At 36.0% G+C, this 25383-nt stretch overlaps 1 protein-coding gene across 2 annotated transcripts in view; it reads left to right on the top strand.

The window, feature by feature from the left end:
• The window catches only part of LOC121320401 (1,4-alpha-glucan-branching enzyme-like), a 257808-nt gene that overhangs the window by 105771 nt on the left and 126654 nt on the right, over positions 1-25383 (top strand). For both annotated transcript variants that reach the window (XM_041258689.1, XM_041258690.1), the window contains 2 exons: positions 3370-3460; positions 9848-10057. In XM_041258689.1, the coding sequence (XP_041114623.1) occupies positions 3370-3460; positions 9848-10057 (301 nt within the window). The remainder of the gene's footprint in view (positions 1-3369; positions 3461-9847; positions 10058-25383) is intronic.

Raw genomic sequence — 25383 nt, 5'->3', positions numbered from 1 at the left:
CCCACCGGGTTTTCCCATTTTATATGGGGGAAGTTGAAATCCCCCATTAGTATGGCTTTTCCTTTGCTACACGCATTTCTAATGTCATTGTATAACAGATTATTTTGCTCACCGTCTGAATCTGGCTGAATCTATAGCATGCTCCTATTATTATGCCCTTTGAATTTTTGTCCGTTATTCTGACCCATATTGATTCGGCTTTGATTCAAGACTGTTTCTTATGTATAGCGCTACCCCTCCTCCTCTTCTGTCCTGCCTGTCTTTCCTATACAGTGTATACCCACAAATATTATATTCGTTCCCATCACTCTCAGACAACCAAGTTTCTGTAACACCTATCACATCATAGTTACTTGTTAGTGCAGTAGCTTCAAGTTCTAGAATTTTGTTTCTGATACTTCTAGCATTTAGATAAATACATTTAATGGTTGTCTTACCTGAGTCGTTCTTGTTTTGATGCGGTCTCCCTTCTGTTTTTTTGTTGATTTCTCCTCCCTTCCTTTCTAGTTTAAATGCTTCTGAACCTGCTCGAGGATTTTTTCTCCAAGTAGACTGGTTCCCTTGTTATTTAAGTGCAATCCATCCCGTCTATACAGATAGTCCTCGTTGTAGAATGTGGTCCAATGATCAAGATAGGTGAAGCCTTCCAGTGTGCACCATGTCTTCAGCCATGCGTTTTGATTAATTATTTCCAGCTGTCCATATGGTCCTTTGCAAGGTGCCGGTAGTATACCAGAAAATACCACAGTTTTGGTTTTCTCTTTTAATTTCCTAAACTGCTCTGTACTTTTCCATGCCTGTACTTCTCCCACTCGCTGTCGCTGGGAAGACTGCCTCGTTTAACTGCGTTGTTCTGCTGTGCTGTTGGCTCCTCCCCACGCCACTTGTACAATTTTATTGTAAGTGGAAGTTTCTGAAGCAGTTATGTGGCTTGGTACCAGTTACAATGCACAGCGCACATGGCATTTTTCACACCAGACTGTGGTTTGCCTGCTGGTCTTTCACGTGCAGTGTATCCCTGGAGATACGTACAATTAAACTTGATGTAAACTAAATAAATAATCATATTTTGTATTGGTTTTAATATGACCCTCTCTACTGATTGCTTAAAAATAGAATCTGAAATGTATTACACTTTTATCATATGAAAAAATATGTAAAAGAAATTCAACTTATCACTCCCCACATGGACCGGGAGCAGCCATGACGTTGGTCAATCAGGCCTGATGAGTAGATAACGGAGAAGCAGATGCTAGTGATTTTACACAGATGCTAAATTGAATGTATCTTGTATGTATTGAGTGTACTAAGGAGGGTGTATCCTGTGGTGCACAGAATTTGTGTTCAGCCATTTCCTCTCGTGAAGAGTGCAGGGGAGAAAGGTGTTCCTTTGAAAAGAGGCGAGAATAATAGTCATGTGAACCAATCACATGACAGATGGAGACTATTGACTGGTGGTGTAAGGATGTTAGGACAATAATTGAATCTATGCCTCCTATGATGAGTTTTTAACCAATCACAGGCCAGGATTTCAAATCACTGATTCATACATGCATACACACACAGGGTGATTAGAAAGTAAGTTTACGCAACATACTTTCTAATAACCCTGTATATGTATATATACACACAGTAGTTTCCGCATATAGGAACTTAAAAGAACATCATTTTGGCACGGCTAGTGATCTGTTTACTACTGATACAGTACTGTTTTATAAACTGATAACTCCTCATCATCAAACTTAAATTAAATTAGTTTAATCAGTCAAAGGTGACTTGTATCACGAGAGTGTCTTGAAGTACACTGATTTAGTTTATTAAATCTATCCAGAACCGCCGTCATATCATTGCCTCGTTTTGACTGATTTCCACACTTGCACCTTATCGCTACAAAATGGCATGTACACAAACGTCTGTCTCTCTTGCAACAAAAAGTTGGAAATTTGTTCGTGCACCTGAAAAAAAACAGAATCAGAAGACACAAGTCGCCGAGCAATTTTGTGTTTTCCATTCTGGTGAGTTGCTTCACCATTCTGTTAAATAGTGTTGTGCATGTCTTGAATATTGCTCCTGTACAGATATTCATAATTGATCTAGAGTTTCTGCTGCATTTAATGTGAGTTTCTGCTGCATTTAACGTGTGTTCATTTTGTTTGACAGCTAGTTCATTAATGTTAGTTTGGCTGTTACTTTATTATTGTAGTTTATTAACATACACTTGCCTATTGTTTTTCTCTTATTCGATTAATTTCATATGTTGATGCATGTGTGTCCTTCAAGTAATACATATTTATTTATTTATTGATTCATATTGTGTCTTGTGGTCAAATCCATCAATAAGAGAACACTTTGCTTGCTTCCCGAGGGGGGTGTTCTCTTAGCTGGAAACTGTTGTATTTGTGGGTGTGTCTAATATATGTAGATAGACAGAGATGCATATATATGTGTGTGTGTGAGAGAGTTATTTAAATGTATTTTACTGTACAGTTAACTTCATTCTATATTATTATTAATATTACACAAAGACTGAGCACATTTACATAAGAAAACTAATAATAACAATAAAAACTACAGGTCTCAATGTTACAGCCCTCCTAGAATTATTATAGAAACATATGTAAGCAGTCATTTAACACTTTATGTTGTAATGGTTTTAGTATATAAACTTGCAAAAGAAATATTGGAAATGCTGTATAGAAAAGTTATATCTGAAAAAGAATGATTTAATTTACCACAGAAGCAATTTAAGATGGCCAGTGCTTTTTTTCATTTTTGTAGTTGCCTTACAAATCTACAGTAAAAGTGTTTGCACAATGAACTCCTGTCCAATATATGTGAAACCTTAGCAGGTCATTGTTGGATCAATGATTTTGGTTCTCGGTCAGTGGTACTATGAGAGAGGTGAAAACAGAGGCTATTTTGACCTATTTGCAATTAACAGATTTACTTAAATGCAATAGGAACCAAGTTTGTACCTAGTTGATTCATTCTAAATAAATATATTAATAAGATTAATTGGTTCTACTGCTGTCATGAAAAAGTCAAAAAGAGACAGTCGGCTTGATTTTCTGTGAAAGATTTTCCACAATCCTTGTACACGCCTTAATTGTAACTGGTTTCTTGGAATAATGTACCATCAGGTGCCGAATTAATGATAATAAGTGCTCTGTGATGCTAATATAAGATAGACTAATTTAATACTGACCCTTGCTGGTGAGACAAAAACAAACAAATGCTTGTACAGTGGAGAAGTAGTTCACTTACATAGCCTGTTTGTTTCCAGCTTCCATCTGCTACATTTACTTTCCCCCTCTTCAGTTATTCAGAAATCGAAAGATAATTACTCAATTTTGTGTTCTTTTTTTGCAGGGTACAACTGTATTCAGCTAATGGCAATCATGGAGCATGCATATTATGCCAGCTTTGGTTACCAAATAACAAGTTTCTATGCTGCATCAAGGTAAGCTTTTTAAATTACAGCTGAAGAGGTTCCTTAATTTAAGATGTAAAGGGGCTTTGGAAGTTACATGAGTGCATTTTCACAAATGTATTTATTTATTTATTTTAGGATCTGTTTTGGGCATATGTTTTAATTATCTTTTTGAGTGAGTAAAGCATAAATGTCTGTGTTGGTAATAGTAGAAACTGTCACTAATGTTTAATCTGACCAAAAAGTGCCATGATAAAGTGCCACAGAATATATTAGCTTTAACACTAATATATATATATTAGTGTTAAAGCTAAGGGTAGAGCCTAGGGGAGGTATGTGATAATGTGATGGATGTAAGATGCCTGAGGGAAACTTTATTTCCCAGACCATCTCATGGCGAGAAATTACGTTACAGAATTAAGGTTGAATCATCATAAAAAGGTACAGACCACAACAGGTTGGTGAAGGAGTAAGGGACAGCTTTGTGCTGGGGGAGAGTGACTGGAAAGAAACGTAAGTGCCTGTTAATACCTGTTTGCCTGTGATTACCGACCTTGGTTTGTTTGACTACCTGACATGTTGCCTGAACCTGAACTTTGCTGAGAACCCATAACGTGTACCAAACCCTGTCTTTGTTTTGACCGGCCTTTGGATTGGGGAAAATAAGCATATCAGGTGCCGCCCTTATTTATACTGTATTACTATGTTGTGCAGAACTTTGTTTATGGATTTCTGCTACTGGTTACATGAGCACGTTCATACTTGCCTCTGGACTTGCCTCTGGACTAATATATATAGTGCCTATGGAAAGTCTACATCCCCTTTCAAAACTGTCACCTTTTGTTGCCTTATAGCCTGGAATATATTAAATATTCTTTTTTCATCTGTCTACACATCCTAGAAATTTGTAGAAAATTAATTAAAAATAAAAGCTGAAATAGCTTGGTTGGATAAGTGTCCACCCCGCTTGTAATAGCAATCCTAAAATAACTCAGGTGTAACCAGTCGCCTTCAAAATCACACACCAAGTTAAGTGGCTTCCACCTTTGTTAAATTGTAGTGATTTCAGGATAAATTCAGCAGTTCCTGTAGGTTCCCTCTGCTGGGTAGTGCATTTCAAACAAAGACTCAACCATGAGCACCAAGGTGCTTTCAAAAGAACTCTGGGACAAAGTTGTTGAAAGGCACAAATCAGGGGATGGGTATAAAAAGAACTCGGGGACAAGAAGTGAGTAGTTTTTCGAGATTTACAATTATACTGTATTTACAGTATAATTGTAAATTTCGAAAAACTACTGACGTCTAAATCTTTTGTAGTTGTATTACTTTAGTATAAATACATGTTAATTTGGATTCATATGTTGTTTTTTTTTTCTGACTATGTGAACGAAAAGACACACATTTGCCCATTTTCCCATTGGAAATAGTGATATTTTGAAATGTCACTGTCGTGGTCACAAAAGCAAAGTTTGTGGGGAATAATAGCCATTTTCTATACTTTTGAGGCATAAGCAATTAGGAAATAACACTTACTACCCAGGAACAAGAATTGTGTTACATAATGTAATCGAACAATTAACAGAAATCATTAAATTAAACCAAGTAAACACACACACACACACATATATATATATATATATATATATATATATATATATATTATATAGATATATATATAGATAGCTATATAGCACCCATATAGCCGAATATCGTGGGTGTCGGTTTCTAAAATAAATCTGCTATATATTGAGAGCTGCGATATAGCGAGAGCCCCATAGAAAAACAAATAATCTAACAAATAAATACTGTACAACTACTCCCTCATTTTATCAGGTGCATCAGGGTCCAGTATAAATCCTCTACGCAACCTGCTTTTTGTCATTTTTTGTATAAAAAGCAGCACACCGTTTTAATTCATATAGCGGAGGGTAATTGCCTCTCATCAACTTCAGTCACCAATTAATTTCACGAGTTTTCCTGTCCTTTCTCAAATGCACAAACCTGTAATTCGAACAGTAATTCTAAGTGTCTATGTATATTGCAGCTAAGGCATGCGCAGTTAGACAGTAAAAATGTGGAGCCAACTCCAGGACCGCGATATAGAAATCCGCAGTGTAGCGAGGGGCGATGTAACGAGGGGTGGTGTGTGTGTGTCTACATATATATATATATATATATGTGTGTGTGTGTGTGTGTGTGTGTGTGTGTGTGTGTGTATATATATATATATATATATATATATATATATATATATATATATATATATATATATATATATATATATATATATATATATATATACAGTGCCTTGCAAAAGTATTCAGACCCCTGACCAATTCTCTCATATTACTGAATTACAAATGGTACATTGAAATTTCGTTCTGTTTGATATTTTATTTTTAAACACTGAAACTCAGAATCAATTATTGTAAGGTGACATTGGTTTTATGTTGGGAAATATTTTTAAGAAAAATAAAAAACTGAAATATCTTGCTTGCATAAGTATTCAACCTCTGTGCTGTGGAAGCTCCCAGTTTGCACCGATGAAAGAAATTGTCCTGACGAGGACACAGTTACCTTACCAGTGGCCTCCACCTGTGAACCATTAAAGTTGCTGTCACATTTTCTGGATAAAAAACCCCACTGTTGAAGGATCATTGGTAAGGCTGTGAATCTGAATGAAAATGAAGACCAAAGAGCATTCTACAGAAGTTAGAGATAAAGTAATACAAATGCATAGATTAGGGAAAGGGTACAAAATAATATCCAAGTGTTTGGATATCCCAGTGAGCACAGTTGGATCAATAATCAGGAAGTGGAAGCTGCATCACACCACCCAGGCACTGCCAAGAAAAGGCCGTTCCTCAAAACTCAGCGCTCAAACAAGAAGGAGACTTGTGAGAGAAGCCACAGAGAGGCCAACAATCACTTTGAAGGAGCTACAGAGTTCAGTGGCTGGGAGTGGAGTAATGGTGCAACAGTCAGCCATATCAAGAGCTCTGCATAACACTGGCCTGTATGGGAGGGTGGCAAGAAAGAAGCCGTTACTCAAAAAGTACCATCTGAAAGCACGTCTGGAGTTTGCCAGAAAGCATGAGAGTGACCCAGCTGCGATGTGGGAAAAGGTTTTGTGGTCAGATGAGACCAAGATAGAGCTTTTTCGCCAAAACTCAAAGCGCTATGTGTGGCGCAAACCTAACACTGCCCATTCCTCAAGACACACCATCCCTACAGTGAAGTATGGTGGTGGCAGCATCATGCTGTGGGGATGCTTCTCATCAGCAGGGACTGGGCATATTGTTACAATTGAAGGAAGAATGGATGGAGCAAAATACATAAAAATAATGCAAAAGAATCTGCTTCAGTCCGCTAAAAAACTGAAGCTTGGGAGGAAATTCACCTTTCAGCAGGACAATGATCCCAAGCACAAGGCCAAAGCAACATTGGAGTGGCTCAAGAACAAAAAGGTGAATGTCCTACAGTGGCCCAGTCAAAGTCCTGATCTCAATCCCATTGAGAATCTGTGGCACTATTCGAAAATTGCGGTCCACAAGCGTCGTCCAACCAACCTGAACAACCTGGAACAAATCTGCCAAGAAGAATGGGCCAAAATCACTCCGACACTGTGTGCAAAGCTGGTACATACTTACCCCAGAAGACTTAAAGCTGTTATTGCAGCGAAAGGTGGCTTTACCAAATATTAATGTGTGGGGGTTGAATACTTATGCAAGCAAGATATTTCAGTTCTTTTTATTTTTCTTAAAAATATTTCCCAACATAAAACCTTACAATAATTGATTTTGAGTTTAAGTGTTTTAAAAAAAAAAATCAAACAGAATGAAATTTCAATGTACCATTTGGAATTCAGTAATATGAGAGAATTGGTCAGGGGTCTGAATACTTTTGCAAGGCACTGTGTGTGTATATCTATATATCTATATATCTATATATATATATATATTATATATATATATATATATATATAATATATATACACACTGTATGCTGTACTAATGATTCGCTGCACGGTAGGAGATGAAATCCTGAACTTTTGCTTTCTGTGTTATTTACCTTTCACAATAAATGGAAAGTTCTGTCTATCATGTCTATTTAACAAGTAAAATTTAAAACTCAGTTTTGACTACAAATTAAAGATTATGTCCTTTGTTATTATATAACACTGCGGATGTATACACAATACAAGTTTCTTGATTTTTTTTTTTTTTTTTTAATTTAAGAAGTGTTTTACTTATTTTATGTCCGTCAAAAACCATTAACTTTGAAATAGCCGTTTTATTAGCAGTATAGACCACTTTGGGCCATGTGGTTCCCATGAAATATATGCACGTTAAGCTTGGTTAAATCCTGGAGGAGATACTCAATTACAGCAAACAAACACAGACAAGTAAGTCTCACCTTTATTCAGTATTTTGCTAGTTCCTTTCTGGTAATTGTAGTTTTACTTTATTGAGAGACATTCTCCTTCCAAATGCAAATATCCAAATTAATATTAAAATGCGGGACGGTATATTGAAATTTTTCTGTCTGCGTTCCAATTTGGCCGTGCAGCATTCTTAATCCTGGTTTCCACTATTTTTTTTTTAGTTTATGTTGAAGCACTGCAAGTGCATTCTGCCTTGTTTGGCCACCAAACAAAATTAATTAAAAAAAAAAAAAAAAAAACATGGGAAACAAAACAAAAAACAGACATAACAATTCAAATACCCTATTCACCTACATTTCCTACTACATAATATTCTAATAATAATAATAATAATAATAATAATAATAATAATAATAATAATAATAATAATCAGGGCCAGTGTAAGCACACAGATAACCTCCAGATACAATGTTGTCAATTTTGTCTCTCTGCTTTATTATATTTTCCTTTGTGCAATGGCCAGCTGTTAGGTAGCAGCAGAAGTTGACATCACTGTGAGCTTTCTTTGTGCACTAAACTACAGACAATAGATAAAGGAAAAACTGAAAACTGCATATTGGTATACATACAGAAATTAAATTTTAAATATGAGTACATGTACAATTTCTGTTCCCAGCTGTCTTACTCAAGCCTTTAGGGCTAGAGACATTTTTAGTTTTCACTGAACTGTATGTGTGTAGTGAAACTTTTCAGAGATCCCCTTTTTCTTATCGCTTCCTTCTTGCGTGCTCTGTTCCCTTCATCCTGCCTCCTCTCTCACTCACTATTGGCTTCCGTCCTCCACAGTTCTTTTCACCATACCAGGATACAGGGATTTCCCTGGGTTCTATTGTATTGTAGTCACCAGTCATCTTTTCCAAAATACTTAGTCACTTTAGAAAAATAGTAGTCACTATCTCTAGAAATGTACAACTATTGTTTAGTTCATCCAATTTAATTTTCTACAGAATGTGTTGTTTCTAAACTGCATGGATTCTCCGCCACTGAGCCCCCATTCATCTTTTTTTGCCATAAATGTGTCTGTATTGTAACACTGCTAAACCAAGGTCACAAGTAAATGTTAACACATAACATGCAAGAAAAACAAAACAAAACAATAATAATAAAAAATGACATATATAGTATTTAGGTCAGGGGTGCCCACAGTTTACAGAGCAGAGGGCCACATAGCAAGGCTGCTTTGGGACCGCGGGCTGCAATGTGACCACATTGCATGGGTTGCAAATTTCAAGTACCCGTTTCAAATGCATTTATTTGTGTTGCTCGGCATTTCAATACATCAGCTTAATACATTTTAAATATTTCTTAGCATGCATTCCCTCTGTCATTAACAATAACAGCCAATTGAATACCTTGTATATACATTAACCCATGGCTTTAGAATGTATTCCTGTTTCCAGTGACAATAACGCTCAATTAAATACTTCAAAAGTATCAAATCATTTGCTATATTACTGTGGTTGATAAAACACTTGCCAACAATGAATGGTTTTCGTCTACTGAGTTAATTGCGGGCCACATATAGGGTTCAGTTTGAGAGATGCTGAGGGACGCATTAAAGGTGTTGCTCGGCGACGTGCGGTCCGGGGTTCATGCTTTGGGCACCTCTGATTAAGTCGAATCAAGCAGTTTTATAGTGCATACCGCCGAAAAGTAGCAAGTAGGTTGTTAACCATATGACTATAAATATGACTATGCCCTAACTTTTGTCACGTGCCCATCAAGCTTCAACTTCTTCTTTTTTTTTTTTTTTTTTTTGCTGAATAATAATCCTTTATTGTATCTTCATTTGTATCACATTGTGAGACTCTGGTGGGACCTAGCTGCTCATGTTGAATGATAAAAAAAAACAAAAAAACTATTGCAAATAAACAAAGCTTTCTCCTCCCTAGGATGGTAATATGAGTGGTTCTCAGGATTTATTTTTTTTATTTTTTTTGTATTAACTTTTTAAAAACACTTTTTGTTCACAGTCGCTATGGAAACCCAGAGGAGCTGAAGGAGCTTGTGGACACTGCCCACTCAATGGGCATCATTGTACTGCTGGATGTTGTCCACAGCCATGCTTCCAAAAACACTGAAGATGGTTTAAATCAGTTTGATGGAACTGATTCTTGCTTCTTCCATTCTGGATCTAGGGGAGAACATGTTCTGTGGGGCAGCAGACTTTTTGACTACTCAAAGTAAGTAATTTTAAAGCCGTTTAGCAGACACATGGTATTTTTTATGACTTAAAATTGCTCATTAGAACATTTTAGGATCTGTGCATTTGTGATTCCCAAGGTACAATCAGACCCGTTACAACTCTACCTTTGAAAAACCTGAGAAGTTAATTTAAATTGTCTTACAACCAATTATAACAAAGTATTCCCACCACACAAAATAAGGCTATACTTTCATACTTGGTTCCGGAGAAATGAATCCGCCATTTAAGCTTTCTTAAAGAGGTAACATCTCTGCAAGAACAGACTGTTCGCATGATAGACCCCCTCCAGTGGGAGTTGGCGTTCTACTCCAGGTACTTCCTAGTGCCCAAGCGGGATGGTGGCCTCAGACCGACCCTCGACTTCAGACAGGTCAACCTGTATCTGAACCGAATGAGGTTCAAAATGTTGACAGTGCAACAGTTGTTGCAGTCAATCAGGCCAGGCGACTGGTTCACCACAGTGGACCTCAAATACGCCTACTTCCACATCCCCATATAACCAGCACAGAGGAAGTACTTGCAGTTTGCAAACCCACCCTACCTACCACTGTTAATGACTCTTGAACCATAGAAGTTGGCAACTTTAAATTGTAAACTCATATGCCCACCATATTGGCGTCATGTGACTTTTTGGGTTCCTCCTGATAACACTTCAAGATTTTTTTTGAAAAGCTGCCCCCACCAGTGTAAAAGCCTCATATCTCAAACTATTTGAGGTTGTAACTTCATATTTTACAAACTGCTTTTGGTGACCATGTCATTGACCTCTAACCTAAAATGGTTGTCATATTTAGGTGATGGTAATTTCAATGTATTTTTTTTATGTAGTACCTTTCATACCACAGTGTATTTAAAGTGCTTTACACAATTCTAATAATATCAGTAATAGTATCAATTGAATAAAACAAGAAATTATAATAAAGGGCAAAAAGTTCCACAATCTGGGTGCTACATAACTAAATGCACTCACATCTCCATTTAAATTTTGCCTTTGTGAGGTATAAAAGGCCAACATTAGCTGACCTTAAAATGTACAGAGGTTTATATAGGGACTGAATCTGTCTCAGGTAATCCAGTGCCAAGCCATTTAGTACTTTATAGGCAAATAAGTAAGATTTTAGAATCTATTCTAAAACGCACCGTTGAAGCCAGTTCAGTGAGGCCATGTGAGGGTGAGACCCTGACTGTAATATTTAAATACCTCTTATTGTGTATTATTGTTATTCAACTGGCAATAGAGCCACAGTTTATGTATCGTGCTTGCTGTTCAATCATTCAATCAATCTTTAATTTATATAGCGACTTGCATAGTCGACCACCATCACAAAGCGCTTTACAAGATGCTATAACAAGAAAATCCATAATACTACTTTAAATACAGAGAAATGCATAATACATGATATATAGAAAAACAAGAAACAAAAACAAAAAACAATGCAGTGGAAAGTTCATAATACATGATAGTAGCATAATACATGAGATAGTAGCAGCAGCAGCAAGTGCTTTTTTATCGTGTTTACACGATCACGGCCCTAGAAGCCCTCTTCAGTATGGTCATGTTAACACAACCCCCAATCCACAACTGAGTGTTGTCAGCTTAACAGTGAAAATTGTCACCCAAAATAATATGGGACCAAGAATAAAGCCATGGAGAACACCACAAGTGATAGTAGATAATCCTGATACAGACTCTCCTAAAGAAACAAAGTACTGTGTGTTAGTTAGATACCAGTTCTAGACAAGCCAGCTTAGCTCTTAAGACGATCAGTTAAAATGGCAAGAGCCACCGTATCAAATTCAGAACCAGGATGTAAAATAACTCAACATGGATATAGAGTTAGAATGTACACTCTTCAGTAAGTCATTTCCCACTCTGACAAGGGCTGTCTCTACACTATGAGCAGATCGAAACCCCGACCGAATCTTCACAAGGACATTGCTACTATCCAAACCTCTATTGAGTTTTTTACTTCTACCTTCTCTAAGAACCTTTACTAAGAATGGAAAGTTAGCAATGGGTCTAAATTTAGTCAAAAGATGTACAGCTATGGCCAAAAGTTTTGCATCACCCTATAGAATTAACAAATGTCGTTTCTTAAAGTTGAATGAAACCTGCTTAATAATGTTACGTTAACATATTAAATTACAATACCGCTGTAGTTTTCCCATATACTTCATTAAAAACTGACAATTAAAAAAATTGACATTTCGAAATCTACTGTGAAATACTGTTCTACCATTATGGCTTCCGGTAGACGTTTGCGATATCATTTTGTAAGTTCTTTAATTACGTGATGGTAAATAAAAAATCTAAATTATGTTCATGCCATTTTTTTTTTTATGTCTCAATCCTGAAATGCTAGGTGATGCAAAATATTTGTGCATAGCTGTATACATAAATCAGCAATTGCCCAAGTTCAGTTAATTCTTGAAAATACGTTGTTCCTTCTTTGTCCATTTTCAGACATGGTGTAAAAACACACTGTGCTGTGAGCTACACATTATATAATAAGAAGGCTTAGCAAGGTTGATTATTCGCTACAGTTTATGCTCCAGTGTGGCGAGCAAATAAATAAAAAAAAAATGGAGGGAAGTGCATCTTACTTCTATTATTTTTTTTGTTCAGATCAAGAAAATGTGTGTGATTAACCATTTGATTAAACTCTTGACGTAATTAGGTACAGCTGTTTGTTCGTAGAATCCAGTTTGATGGAAACCTGTTTTTGTAACATTTGCATATATTGTGTGAAATTTTGCAAGTTCGCTAGAAATTTGTCTTGTTGTTGGAAACACAGCTTATGTCAATGACACTTCTTTGCTTTACAAAGCTTTCACATATTACACTGTGCTTATGTCATATTATATTATTATTATTATTATTATTATTATTATTATTATTATTATTATTATTTTATTTTTATTTTTTTTTAAACTAGAACTTTTATTTTTTTTTTATAAATTATCCTTGTGTTTCCTTGGTAGACGGTGAGGGAAGTTTATTTTAAAGAATATGAATATTTTTGCTTTGCACCTTTAAATCTATAATAATAAACATGTTGAGCCTATAGTTATTTACATTTATGTATACATTTATGTTTGCACTACAGTGCACAGATTCAAATCATATAAAATCTGGGTTTATATTAATGGATTGTTTCCATGGCTTCTGGACTGGTTATTTTAGTTTGCTGCACTTGGGACTCATTTTGTCCAGTTTCTTGGGATTTTCTAGTTCTGCTATAGTGGTTCACATCTTTTTTGTTGCTGAAAACAATAATTCATCTTAGTTGAGTATTACGCAAACAGATATTTGCTACTGCATGTATAATGTAATGTCCTTTGTATACCCATTGTATTGTGTCAACCAGGACCAGATTAAAGGATGAGGGGGCCCTACACACAATAGCTTGTGAAATGGTGTTGTAATTAACAGCCTATAGGTGTTAATTACAAGTGTATGTGTAAGGACAGCTTTCAGTTCTATTGCGTATGCATGTTCACCATTTAGACCTTGCAAAACAAATACAATGTGAAACCCATACTGATTCTGAGCATCAGCCGACTGGTCAGTGTCCACTGACAAGCAATCAGACTCTTTTACCAATTCCAATTCTTTTACCAATGCTTAACTTTAGGTAAGTGTTCATGTCTCAGTTGGGCTGATGAAGGAATCACTCCACCATGTGCTACAGTCAATCTGAAGAATTTAGGTAACTTTTGGTTGTCCAAAAGGTATATTTGCACAAACAAACACCTCTGTCAGGTCAAAATGTAATGTGTTTCGTGCTTCATGGTTTTCAGTGAACTTTTGGAACATGGAAGTCACTGTTTTTTGTTTCTTTGATATTACACGCAGGCAGGCACACAGCAGAGCTGTACAGTTTAGTTAATGTGATTTTTTTTTTGTGTGAAATACAAATACTGATGAAATAATGTGTTTTTATTTCTTAAGAATATAGAAGAATCACGATATTGGGATAATTTCACAATTTCCTTGCAGTATATAAGAGAGAGAAACAAATGCTATAGACTTAAACCCTTCTTGCCGGCTGCAGAAGGGCAGCCTCCCACATTATACATGTTTACCTTTACTTGTCTTTTTTTTTTTTTTTTCTAAAATTCAAACCCCCTAATTAAAAGTTTATAAAATGTAAAGAGGCATACTGTGTACATTTGAGACAGGACAGGTTTTTAATTTGGGTCTAAAACTGAAAAGAATGACTGCATAAATTGAGCATGATTCATACAATTTATCCTGCAGACTGACACCTCTGACGTAGGAATAGGGATGGATATTTCCCAGGAGGTAGAGGACATGGAGCATTTGGTATTATACATTAGGAGGGAGCTGCTTGAGTGAGAGACTCAAACCAGATATGCTGTAATCGAGAATGAGTCCCTAGCCGTCATAAAATACAAAAAAATAACCAAAAGCAAGTTTCTGTGTGCCTCTCATCCTGTGTGTGTGGCCTAGCCGCCCACATGCAGTTTTTGTAAAATGTCCCAAAAACGTCAACCTCGCCAATTCTGCTTGGGGCCCTACGCTATAGCATAATTTGCGTATAGGTTAATCCAGCCCTGGTCAACCTAATATTGTCTGTCATATCAGGTTTAGAATCCACCTATTTACACAATGTGTATGTAAAATTACCATTGTAAACCATGGGTTGAAATTTTTATTTTAGAAGTTTAAAACTCCTATTAAAAAGATATGTTATGGTGAGATATATCCTGCCTGATGTGATAAGAACATAAGAAATGCATTTAACAAAGTTCAGTGAAATAAAGATCAAGACAAACATTCTTTATATTCTGTATTCTTTGATTTTGTTACTTAAGAAACACTCACTGCCACATTGCTTTAACCTCTAGATATATTAATGGAAGTAATCATTTTCAGATTTGCATCATGTTTGCTAACCATACAATCTGACATGACCCTTAGATTATGCTACTGGGACTGCTTTGACAGAAATGCTTCTAAAAGAACTCTGGAATTAGATTAGATATCAATAGTTACATTCTACAAAGGGATGGGTCTTCAGTTGTTTGACAGATATTTATTTCTAATATCAGTCTTTTGGAAACAGTACTAAGACAAAGCAATGCTTCTGTAAGCCTGTTTTTCCTAGTCCCAAATGCATGTAGTTAATTATTTATGAAATGTCAAAAACTGTTTCAAGATTTGCAAGACTCAACCCAATAGGCTGCTGTTTAGAGCTGAACACACTCTGCTTAACTCATTTTAATTAAATCTCTGAGGGTCTTTTGCAAGAAGGAATGGATACTTATAACCAAATATGCGTGCATGTGTCTATCTGTCTGTCTGTCTGCCTACCTGTCTCTCTCTCTGTCTGTCTGTCTGCCATTGTGATGGAGTGTACATTCCAGATCAAACTTGAGCAGCTGTGGGGCCGCGGGTGTAAAGAATGCACACTCCATCTGGTAAAGCCATACTTAGAAACTCTTTCTTAGAAATTTACAAATTTTATAAAATACAACAGGAAAGTGTGGTCCTTGTTTACCCACCATTCCTTTCTCACCACATTAACAAATTGGGTTTTAAACAAAGAGTTTACAGATATTTGTAATATGTTTAAAAGTAAAATTAGAGAGTTAACAAAAATTTTGTAAAGTGGTTATCACAGGTTGATTTAAACAAAGGTTAAACCACAAATTCTTGGGTTTTAAAAAGAAACAATGTTATCTTTGGAGGGAAAAGGGTATTTTGTTGGAAAGGGTATATGGAGGCATAAAGACCCTTAGGAACATACTGATGTCAGGAATTATCTCCCTTGTAGGTTAATTGGTAAATTATGTAATTGCCTGGGTGTTAAGAGTGGTAAGTTGAGAGGTAGGATGAAGGGAAACATGAGGAGGACTTGCTGAGAGCCTGAGTAGAGTTTTGGTTGTGCACAAAGAAATGAAAGTAAGAAAAAAAAAAAGAAATAAACTACCTGTGTGTGTAATTTGGGGTAAACAGGAGTAGCCTGTCCCTGTGTTTAGAGGGGGACACCTTAACTGTTTAATTAGACCCCAAAAAAGGGTTTATTTTTGCTTTTCTTTTGTTTTTGTTGGCACCAACGGTGCAGTTGCCACGTTTCAAACAAAAGCCACGCCCCAGCATGTTTCAATTCTAAGTCATGTTTTGCTTGGACCTTATTCTTATATATTGCACAACGTGTTGTGTTGGATCTGGATAGACCTTTCTACCGCATTTATAAATGTTATATATATATATATATATATATATATATATATATATATATATATATATATATATATATATATATATATATATATATACACACACACACACACACACACACACACACACACACACACACACACACATATATATATATATATAATATATATATATATGATATATATATATATATATATATATATATTTGCTGATAGCTATATATCTATAAGTTCCGTCACGACATTCCGTTCAACAAGCACGAAGGTCTATTGCCGCACGATATTCAAGGCAGTGCTGTAAGGCAAGTTGTTGTTGGCTTCCAGATTAACGGCGTGCTGTGTGTGTCTGCTGCTGACCGAGACAGCACAGATTTTATGTCGCACTGAGGCGTGCATCGTAAAATACAGCAAATAGCAGTTCGCATTTTACATTCTAACTGAACGGAAATGTATTTTACAACAAAGAACAAAGAACAAAACAAACTTTTTCTTGTTTTAATTTTAAATAACTTTTTATACTGTAAATTAAAATATAACATTTATATTACTTTTATTAATGAAAGTAATTACAGGAAATATATATATATATATATATATATATTAAAGGTGTCGAAGTGCATGAGTCCATCAGCTATTTATGTTGTACTTGGTGCACCTTTACTCTCTATATATCTCTATGTAATTGGGACTCCATAAGACTGACTAACATTTCACTAACGCGAAAGAAAAAAGTACTCTGGTGAAAGAATTACTTTGTTGTAAGAGGGATTTTCTTTTGCGGGAACTTTTGTCGTGGGTTTTTATTTTAGGTCGTTTTGGAGAAACATATTATTGTTTGGTAGTACTGTATATTCTGACCCATATCATTATTTTATACAATCTGTTTCTTAAACTGTGACAGGCTGCTCTGGAGAATACTGCATTCATAGTTATATCTGTGCAGCTAACGGTCAATGCTGCTAAGAATGCTTTGAAGAGAATTTGGTTTAAAGTAGTCCCCATTTTATAGTCGAACACAAATACGGCTGTGAGGCTTATGTCTAAGTGTTTTTCTTCTTGTATTTTAATTTTCTTACTCTTTAAAAAACAACGTGTTTAAATTCTTATGTTAGTGGTGTGAACCTCGTTTTTTTTTTCTTTTTTTTTTTTAATTGTCCATATCTTTGATTTGAATGTAGCCTATTGTCTGTTTTACAGTGCTTGCTGTAATTAGTGATAAATATGGAGGCTGTTGACACATACTGGTAGCTTACTAGTGTACGTTGCTGCAATCATCATCTACGGACGGTTGGACTCTCGGTGATCTGCCTCAAAAGCCGTCTGACAGAGTCCCAAGGTTAACTTGCCTGCTTGGAGCTGTTCCAGCCCAACACGGCACTGAAGGTTGTCACATTGCTAAAACTTCTGGGCCTAATGGCAGCAGCTTCCCAAATCCTTCCCCTGGGGCTCCTCTGCATCACCTGGCCCTGTAGAATTTTTCCAGAGGTTTATGAAGGAGGCACTAGCTTACATGGACAACATGGCAGTGGTGGCCTATCTAAATCACCAAGGTGGTCTTCGGTCCCTCAACCTCCATTGGGTATCCCTCGAGCTTCTTTTCTGGACCCATGAAAACCTAATGTCCCTAAAGCTATGTCCCTAAAAGGTATCTAGCTCCTTTCTCAAGCTCATTCCTCTCGCAGAATTTTACATTTTTTGTTTTTTTTCCTTCGTTAAAAGTTTGAACTATTTCCAATACTTAATTTTGAAAGTAGTTAGAAGTTTAATGGTTACAGTGCACAGAAGCTTTGCTTAAATGTTTTCATAAGGCAAAGGAAATTCTCAGAGAAAATACAATACTTGCAGTTGCATTTTAAATATTTAGTGCTTCACTGCATCTTGTCATTGATTGACATCTGACCATGCATGGAATACATCCATTTGTAACATATTTTGAAGAAAACAGGCCTAACATGAATTCATTTCCCCCCATAAAGGATTTTTCTTCGTCTTACCCTTATTACAAACGTAGAAGAGCAGCATCTTGTGTTTAGGTAGACTGCTGGTGCCCCCCACTCACCCAGTGTGAAATAAATAGTATTTGTCTGGTAAACTATTTTACTATTCTTAAATCCAAACCAATGCATTTTGTAAAAAAAAAATGAATGTAATTATGATAAGAGTAGTACTGTTGTATTTAAATTATTTTCCAACAACAGGATTTCATGCTATGATCTTAAGGATCGCAAACAAAGGCTTTACTGATTTGAGCCGTGGGGGTCAGCTTGTTGCTCACATTGCAGTTTTTATGGAAATGTGTATATCTCAACTATATATTATATGTAATGTAAATGTATAAATACCTGTATACCCAGATTAAACTGTTTTGAGATTATTCAGGTAAGTCTCTTGAGGAATTATAGAAAAGCATAGTACAAGGACAGTATGATGACATAAAAATTATAGAAAAAAAAAATATTCTGGGTGCCAAAAGTCATTGTAAACAAAAAAAAAAAAGTAACATTGATTTATAATAAGGGTTTTCAAATAAGATGATTGTTTCTTGATTTACTACTGCAGTATTCAACAAGGTGAAAAAGCAGGTGGAGAGGATGAGGTGCGTAAAGGCAGTTTCCCAGGCCAAGCAGGGACTAGTAGTAGTTTAGTATTGTGTTCGAGATTTATTTTGTTTAATTGTTTTATTTTGCTCTGTGAGCAGTGTTTATTTTTGTTTAAATATTTTATTTATTTTTGTTTGCTTTAAATAAAACGGCGCATGCGCCACTGCACCGTATCCATCCGTTGTTGTTCCTCCTTCTGGTCTGAGTGACCGCAACGCCATTTCCTGCCACAAGGCTCTATTGAAGAAGCTAGAAGTATACAAAATTCATGTTTGTGCATATAGCTAAACACTGCAGTCACATTAGCCAAAATTGTGTTCATTAACAAATGGTGTTATGGCAATAACAGCAGCTTTTTAAACACAACACCAGGTTCTTCACAAAACAATATTACAACTTTGTGTCATAATACTGCCACATTACTTAGATCAGTGTTTTCTCATTCTTATTATTGGTCTCTGAGCTCATTAAAATTAAGCCCTACAACGTATCTCTGCCTTTGGTTTGTAAATCAACTGTTACAGAATTAACTGCATTTGTAACAGCATGCTTGCAGCCTAATCATTGCAGTCTGCCTCTGTACTTGTTAGCTTAAATGGTACAAAATCATATTTGAACAAATTACAGTAATAAGATAATAAAAAAATCAAATCTTTAGCAAAACTTTGAATAATAATGACATTTTCATCAAATGTCAATAGAGCTGCAAGAAGATAATGACCTTCAGCGTAGGACAAGTGCAGGTTTGCTGGTCATTTAATAATTCATAGGGGCAGTCAATCAAATTCTTATATTTTAAAGTCTGAAGTATTAATACAATGCATTGACTATTTCCACATGGTAAATGAGTATGCTACAATATTCTAACACATTCAATGGCTTATATGATGGTGTTCCAAATAAAAGGTGGAACAAATCCACTCTTGCTGCAGCTGGTATTGTTGGACTGTATTTTGTTATTTGCACTATTTTGCATCAGCAATTTTCAATGCGTACTGTGAAAGGCAAATTCCAGCATCCTAGGCTTGATAACTGAGTGTATATTTTTTTGGAACTGAAGCTTCTGATTGGATTTCTTCTTGGGCTATTGAAGTGTAATTAAGTATGAAAGATGCCTCTGGCATGTCTGGCCAATAATCATTGTATATTGTGTAACAATTAATGAGCAATTACCTTGAGCAGAGTTGGCGTCTTACATCACATTCTGTGTAGTAGCAAAGCCACTACTCTATCCTTTTGTTAGAATGTCACTTTGGATTCAATGGTGTTGTGAATAAAACAGTAACTCTTATTACTCTTCTATGTGTGGAGAGTTGTCTCTTGAAATGTATTTTCAGAGCTTTCTATGGCGTTGTTTGCTGATATGTACAGTACATTAAAGTGTTATTGTAACATTCACCAGCTAGTACACAACAGATTCACAAAATAAATAACAAATCTTTGCAATAATTAGTTTTAAATTATCAAAATGTCTTTTTCCTCTTTTGTCCACAGTGCTGAACTTACTCCTGGTTTCAGTTTCACAAAATAGTAGGGCCAGATGTTGATAAAGAAAGATACTGGGCAACTTCCATTGGGGTCACAGTCTCGCGGGTGATATATAGCAAAACATCGGAAACCTGATTGACGCAATACATACAAATGCATAAAAACGGGCAGCTCACTTTGAGTGAGAGATCCCTAACATTGCAGTCTAACAATTCTAGTGACCATATATAAGCACATGCACTCAGAACTAGATGCTTGCTGCTACAATTACATGGAGCTGAGATGGATTGTGTTACGTTAATGTTTAGCCGTTTTGAGTTGACTTACATCTGAGAGCAGATGCTTTTTAAGTTTGTTATGGTTACAGCTGCCGTATTGCGCAGCATGACTGTGTGCTTGGTTGCTAGGATACAGACTGCTAGAAGTTAAGGTGGTCTGTATCTGAGTGAGAGAGAGCAAAATAAAGCTGTGGTGATTTTTCAGTTAAATCTTTTGTGATGTACACAGGGGGTCAACTCTAGTTTCGACAACACCAGCTGACGTGCCAAAGTGCAGTTACACAGCTCCCAACAAGCTCTCGATATCTAGCGGCTCATACAAGATACTTGTATGACATCCAAATTCCTTGGAAATGCCCAAGAAAAGTTAATGAAACTGCAATATTGGCACAGCTAATACTCTGTTTTCATCAATGCCCCTGTGGCAGGTAATGGCTGAGCGGTGACGTCAGGCCAGAAGAAGGAAGAACAACAAAGGTAACTGCAGTTCAAAGACGCAACGTGCACCGTTTTTATTTGACAAAAAATAAATAAAATATTTAAATAAAACAAAAAGACACTGCTCACAAGGCAAAAAAATAAAAGGTTTAAACAAAAAAAATCTCTTATATATATATATATATATATATATATATATATATATATTTGTATTTAGGCATGGGGATTGCACAATCACTTCACGTGTAATAGTATGTGAGCACAGGGAGTGCACAAATTAGTTGACATGTAGATGTGCCGAGATTCAAATTGAAAGATTGATTAGCAATCGAATCTCGATACAGCTGCATAAAAGATCCAGTGTTTCGCGCACACAGGGTGGGGTGTACAGTGAGGAGGTATGAGAGAGAGAGAGGAGAGAATTGTTTAGTGTTCACTGTGTTTTGTTTCTTTTGGCCAACGTGCTGTTTTGTATTAGTGTTCTGTTTGCTCAAACTTTTTTTTTTGTTTGTTTATTTACAATAAACCAGCACAACAGCACACGCATTCACTATACATTCTGTGTCAATATCCTTCTTGGTCTGACGTCACCACTAGCCTTCTGTGTCACATGAACAATTAGTGCAAGTTAAGTAATTCAAATGGAATGTACAGTGCATGTTTGATATGAAAATGTGGGGATTACTTTCAGGAAAATGGATTTAAAATTCTCAAAAAAAAAAAAATAGAACTATATCTATAATAATTATGAAGATTCAAAACTACTTTATTTAAAAAAAAGGCTAATTAACTGATGTCTTGTGTTATAAAGGGGGTAGAGCTATGAGCCTTTAGAGATATTGACAGAACGCTGGGAGATATGCTAATGAGATCCTCTCTGTGATTGGAAGTTTTGGACAAGGAACACATGTTTCAAAAAGTTATAAAAAGGCTTGTAGAAAGAGGAACACACTATCACTCCTGCTCATTCTCTTTGAGATCTACATGCTTCAGATCAAGACACCTTTAAAGTAGGCATTATTTTAGTAATCGCCTCTTAAGAAAACAGCTCTTGGTATTCTATGCTTTGGTGCTTACAACGGAAACGCTAACAGGAAAATCAAAAGATTGCCTCATAGAAACCACCGAGACAAGACAAGCTGGGAAAGAAAACTCTTGCTTTAGATCATGTGTAACAACAATACTTCAATTTCTGGCAGTAATAGTGTTTAACGTGACAGTATTTCATCAGGTGATGCATAAACACCATTTACCATCAAAAAACATCATTCATCACGACGTTAGAATAACGTGCCCTTAGAGACCAATTTTCTCATTAACATTTAATTTGTCTGATTCATAAACTGTATTGTGCCGTTATTTGACCCTTGCAAGCATCATAATTAACACACACCTCATTAACATGCGTCTTAACGGTATCATTTCCTAGCATAATTTCTGTGTTTAGGAACATGTATTTAAGCCTATAGCAATAATAACAATACAAGTTTGTTTGATAATCTAATAATTAGGTGATTTAAGTATGTTTTTATTTGTAACGCATACATTAAATTGCGTTGTTAACTCTACAGCATAGGCTACATAGTTTTTAGTCACCCTAAGAATGTTTAGTGGGGGATGGTAGGGGGTGATGCTGGGACACCAGAATCACTGTTGAGCCCTCTTGAGGTGTTGTGGGCTAGTCTGCGAAACAGTGAGACTGGAAGGTGCCCACTTGAAGAGCCCAGAGATGTACCCTACTTAGCTCAATCCAGACGGTTGTCATGCTGATGCGCTGGGGAGACAACACTGTGGTTGATCCCCGGAGCCAGCATCGCAGCCGTTGTGTTGGGGAGGAAAAATAAGCTGATCCCTGGAGCCAGCATTACACATCAGCAATCAACACCAGGCAGAAGGATGTCAGCATCATTAGAAAGGAAGAAAACTCAGAAATGGAAATAAACTCAAATGGATGTAGATGCAGATGGATCACATTAGTTTACTGTAAAGCTATATCTTAGTTGGTGCTTATCTTGGCGAGAGCTGAGTTCAAATCAGCATGAAGTTTTAACATCTACTCTCATGTAATGGAAATCCTAATCATTACACCACTCACTCGATATATTGCAGGTGTCAGGGTCCATTTTTAGGCACGCCTTTTAACTCCAAAGTTACACAATGGAGAGTGTTGTTTTTTTTTTTTTTTTTACAGTTTGAGACACAATCTGAATGACTGTTTACCGCATTTTGAATTTCTAACTGCTTTTTAACACAAATTATTCATATCTCAAATTCTGTGTTTTTAAAGGAAGCTTTGATATAACTTAACTGTAGATCCGCTACCGCTCCTCAGTAATATCAGCTGTCACCACTGATATTTCAACGTCTAATAACTCATATAAACCATGAACCCTTCTGTGTCGTAAAAAGGTTAATATTGCAATATGGCTATAAAAATGGTCATGGTATCAGAATTGTGGAAATGTATACAGAGCAGCAATAGCTAAAAGGTCTTTGTCCCTGTTCTTTTAATCTTTACAGAATGGTCAACTCATGTAGGTAAAATGTGTAGATGCTTGTGCATAAAACATGATGTTTTGTTTTGCACATTAATATAGTTTATGTAGAAACCTGTTCAGGGCCAAAAAGAGATTAAGGAAATCAGAGACCTCCAACAATAAGCTCATATTTTTGTTTTTGTTTTTGTTTGTTTGTTTGTTCGTTCAAAGAATATGCCCTGGGACATGTATAGTCTTCTTTTTTTTTTTTTTAATTTGTCTCAGTAAACTCACTTTGGTGCTCTTGTGCACTTTATGTAATCTGCATGAAAACAGTGCTATCATTGTGTTGGTATGTTAGGGCTTGTAAGGACTGGAAGTGATTTCCAGTGAAAAGTCCCACTTTGAATTAGAAGAAAAGAAACAACTATTTATTAACTTGTTTAAGTACAAAACAAAATAGGCCTTTAAGTTTGAGATTACAGTCACCACCGCTTAGAACGAGCTTGTTTGTGTTGACGTGATGCACCCGCAGTAAGCGATGGACGGTATAAACTCCCACACAATAACCTGACACTCAAAATGTCCCCTAATCACCAGTATAGTGGTCAAAACAAACAAAGTATATGCGGTTAATAATCTTTATTAAGACACTCGTTACACTAATAAAAAAATATGTATTAAACCTATGAATGTAATGAAAAGTATGTACAAAAACAATGCAAGTGCAGAAATATACAGTACAGGTAGGCTACATTACTGCAAATTTTTTCCAGTGAAAAACTCTGTGATATGCATCTGGACGATCTTCTTTTATAAGTATGGATGGCAAACCTTGTCAGCGTTTTCTAAGAAATCCCAATTCAGCCTTATATCCAGGTGTTGCTCCATATTAACAGTGTGTACACAAGTATATAAGCACATCATCAGTGTCTGTTTCAGGCAGAGCATCCTGGTCGCTAAGGTGACACAGCTGAGAATTCTTCCTCTGACATCCCCTCTGATGTTGTCGCAGTTTCAGTTTCGGTTGTATTTTCATCAGCACTCTTTTACTCAACTACAGAAACCCCAGCTTTTTTGAAGCAATATTGCATTGTTTGCTGGCTGACAGAGTTCCAGGCATGCTTTAGCAAGTGCACCTTATCCAACAGAGACATTTTATTTACATTTGCATTATGTTTTACTCTCAAACTTAAAGGTCTATATCGTTTTGTATTTAAACTAGTTAATACAAGTTTGTTTCTTTTTTTCTAATTCAAAGTGGGACTTTTCACTGGAAATCACTTCCAGTTCTTACAAGCCCTAACATACCAACACAATGATAGCACTGTTTTCATGCAAGTTATATAACGTGCTCAAGAGCACCAAAGTGTGATTTACTGATAATAATTAAAAAAAAAACACTGAAAAAATGTAGGTTCTTTGATTTTATAAGTCACAGACATTCAAAGCCAAAATTTAGCTTTCAAAAAGCTTAATGGATTTCAGATACACTTGCCTGCATGCAGAACACTATACATGTCCCAGGGCATATTCTCTGAATGAACAAACAAACAACAAAAATATGAGTTTTTTGTTGGAGGTCTCTGATTTCCTTATTCTCTTTCTGGCCCTGAACAGGTTTCTATAGAAACTAGATTACTGTGCAAAGCAAAACATCATGTTTTATGCACAAGAACACGCATCTACACATTGTACCTACATGAGTTGACCATTCTGTAAAGACTGAAAGAACAGACCAGGGACAAAGACATTTTTAGCTAATGCTGCTCTGTATACATTTCCACAATTCTGATACCGTGATCATTTTTCCAA

The sequence above is a fragment of the Polyodon spathula genome, chromosome 9 (assembly GCF_017654505.1).
Source record: "Polyodon spathula isolate WHYD16114869_AA chromosome 9, ASM1765450v1, whole genome shotgun sequence".
Lineage (NCBI taxonomy): Eukaryota > Metazoa > Chordata > Actinopteri > Acipenseriformes > Polyodontidae > Polyodon > Polyodon spathula.
This window is presented reverse-complemented; position numbering and strand designations above follow the sequence as displayed.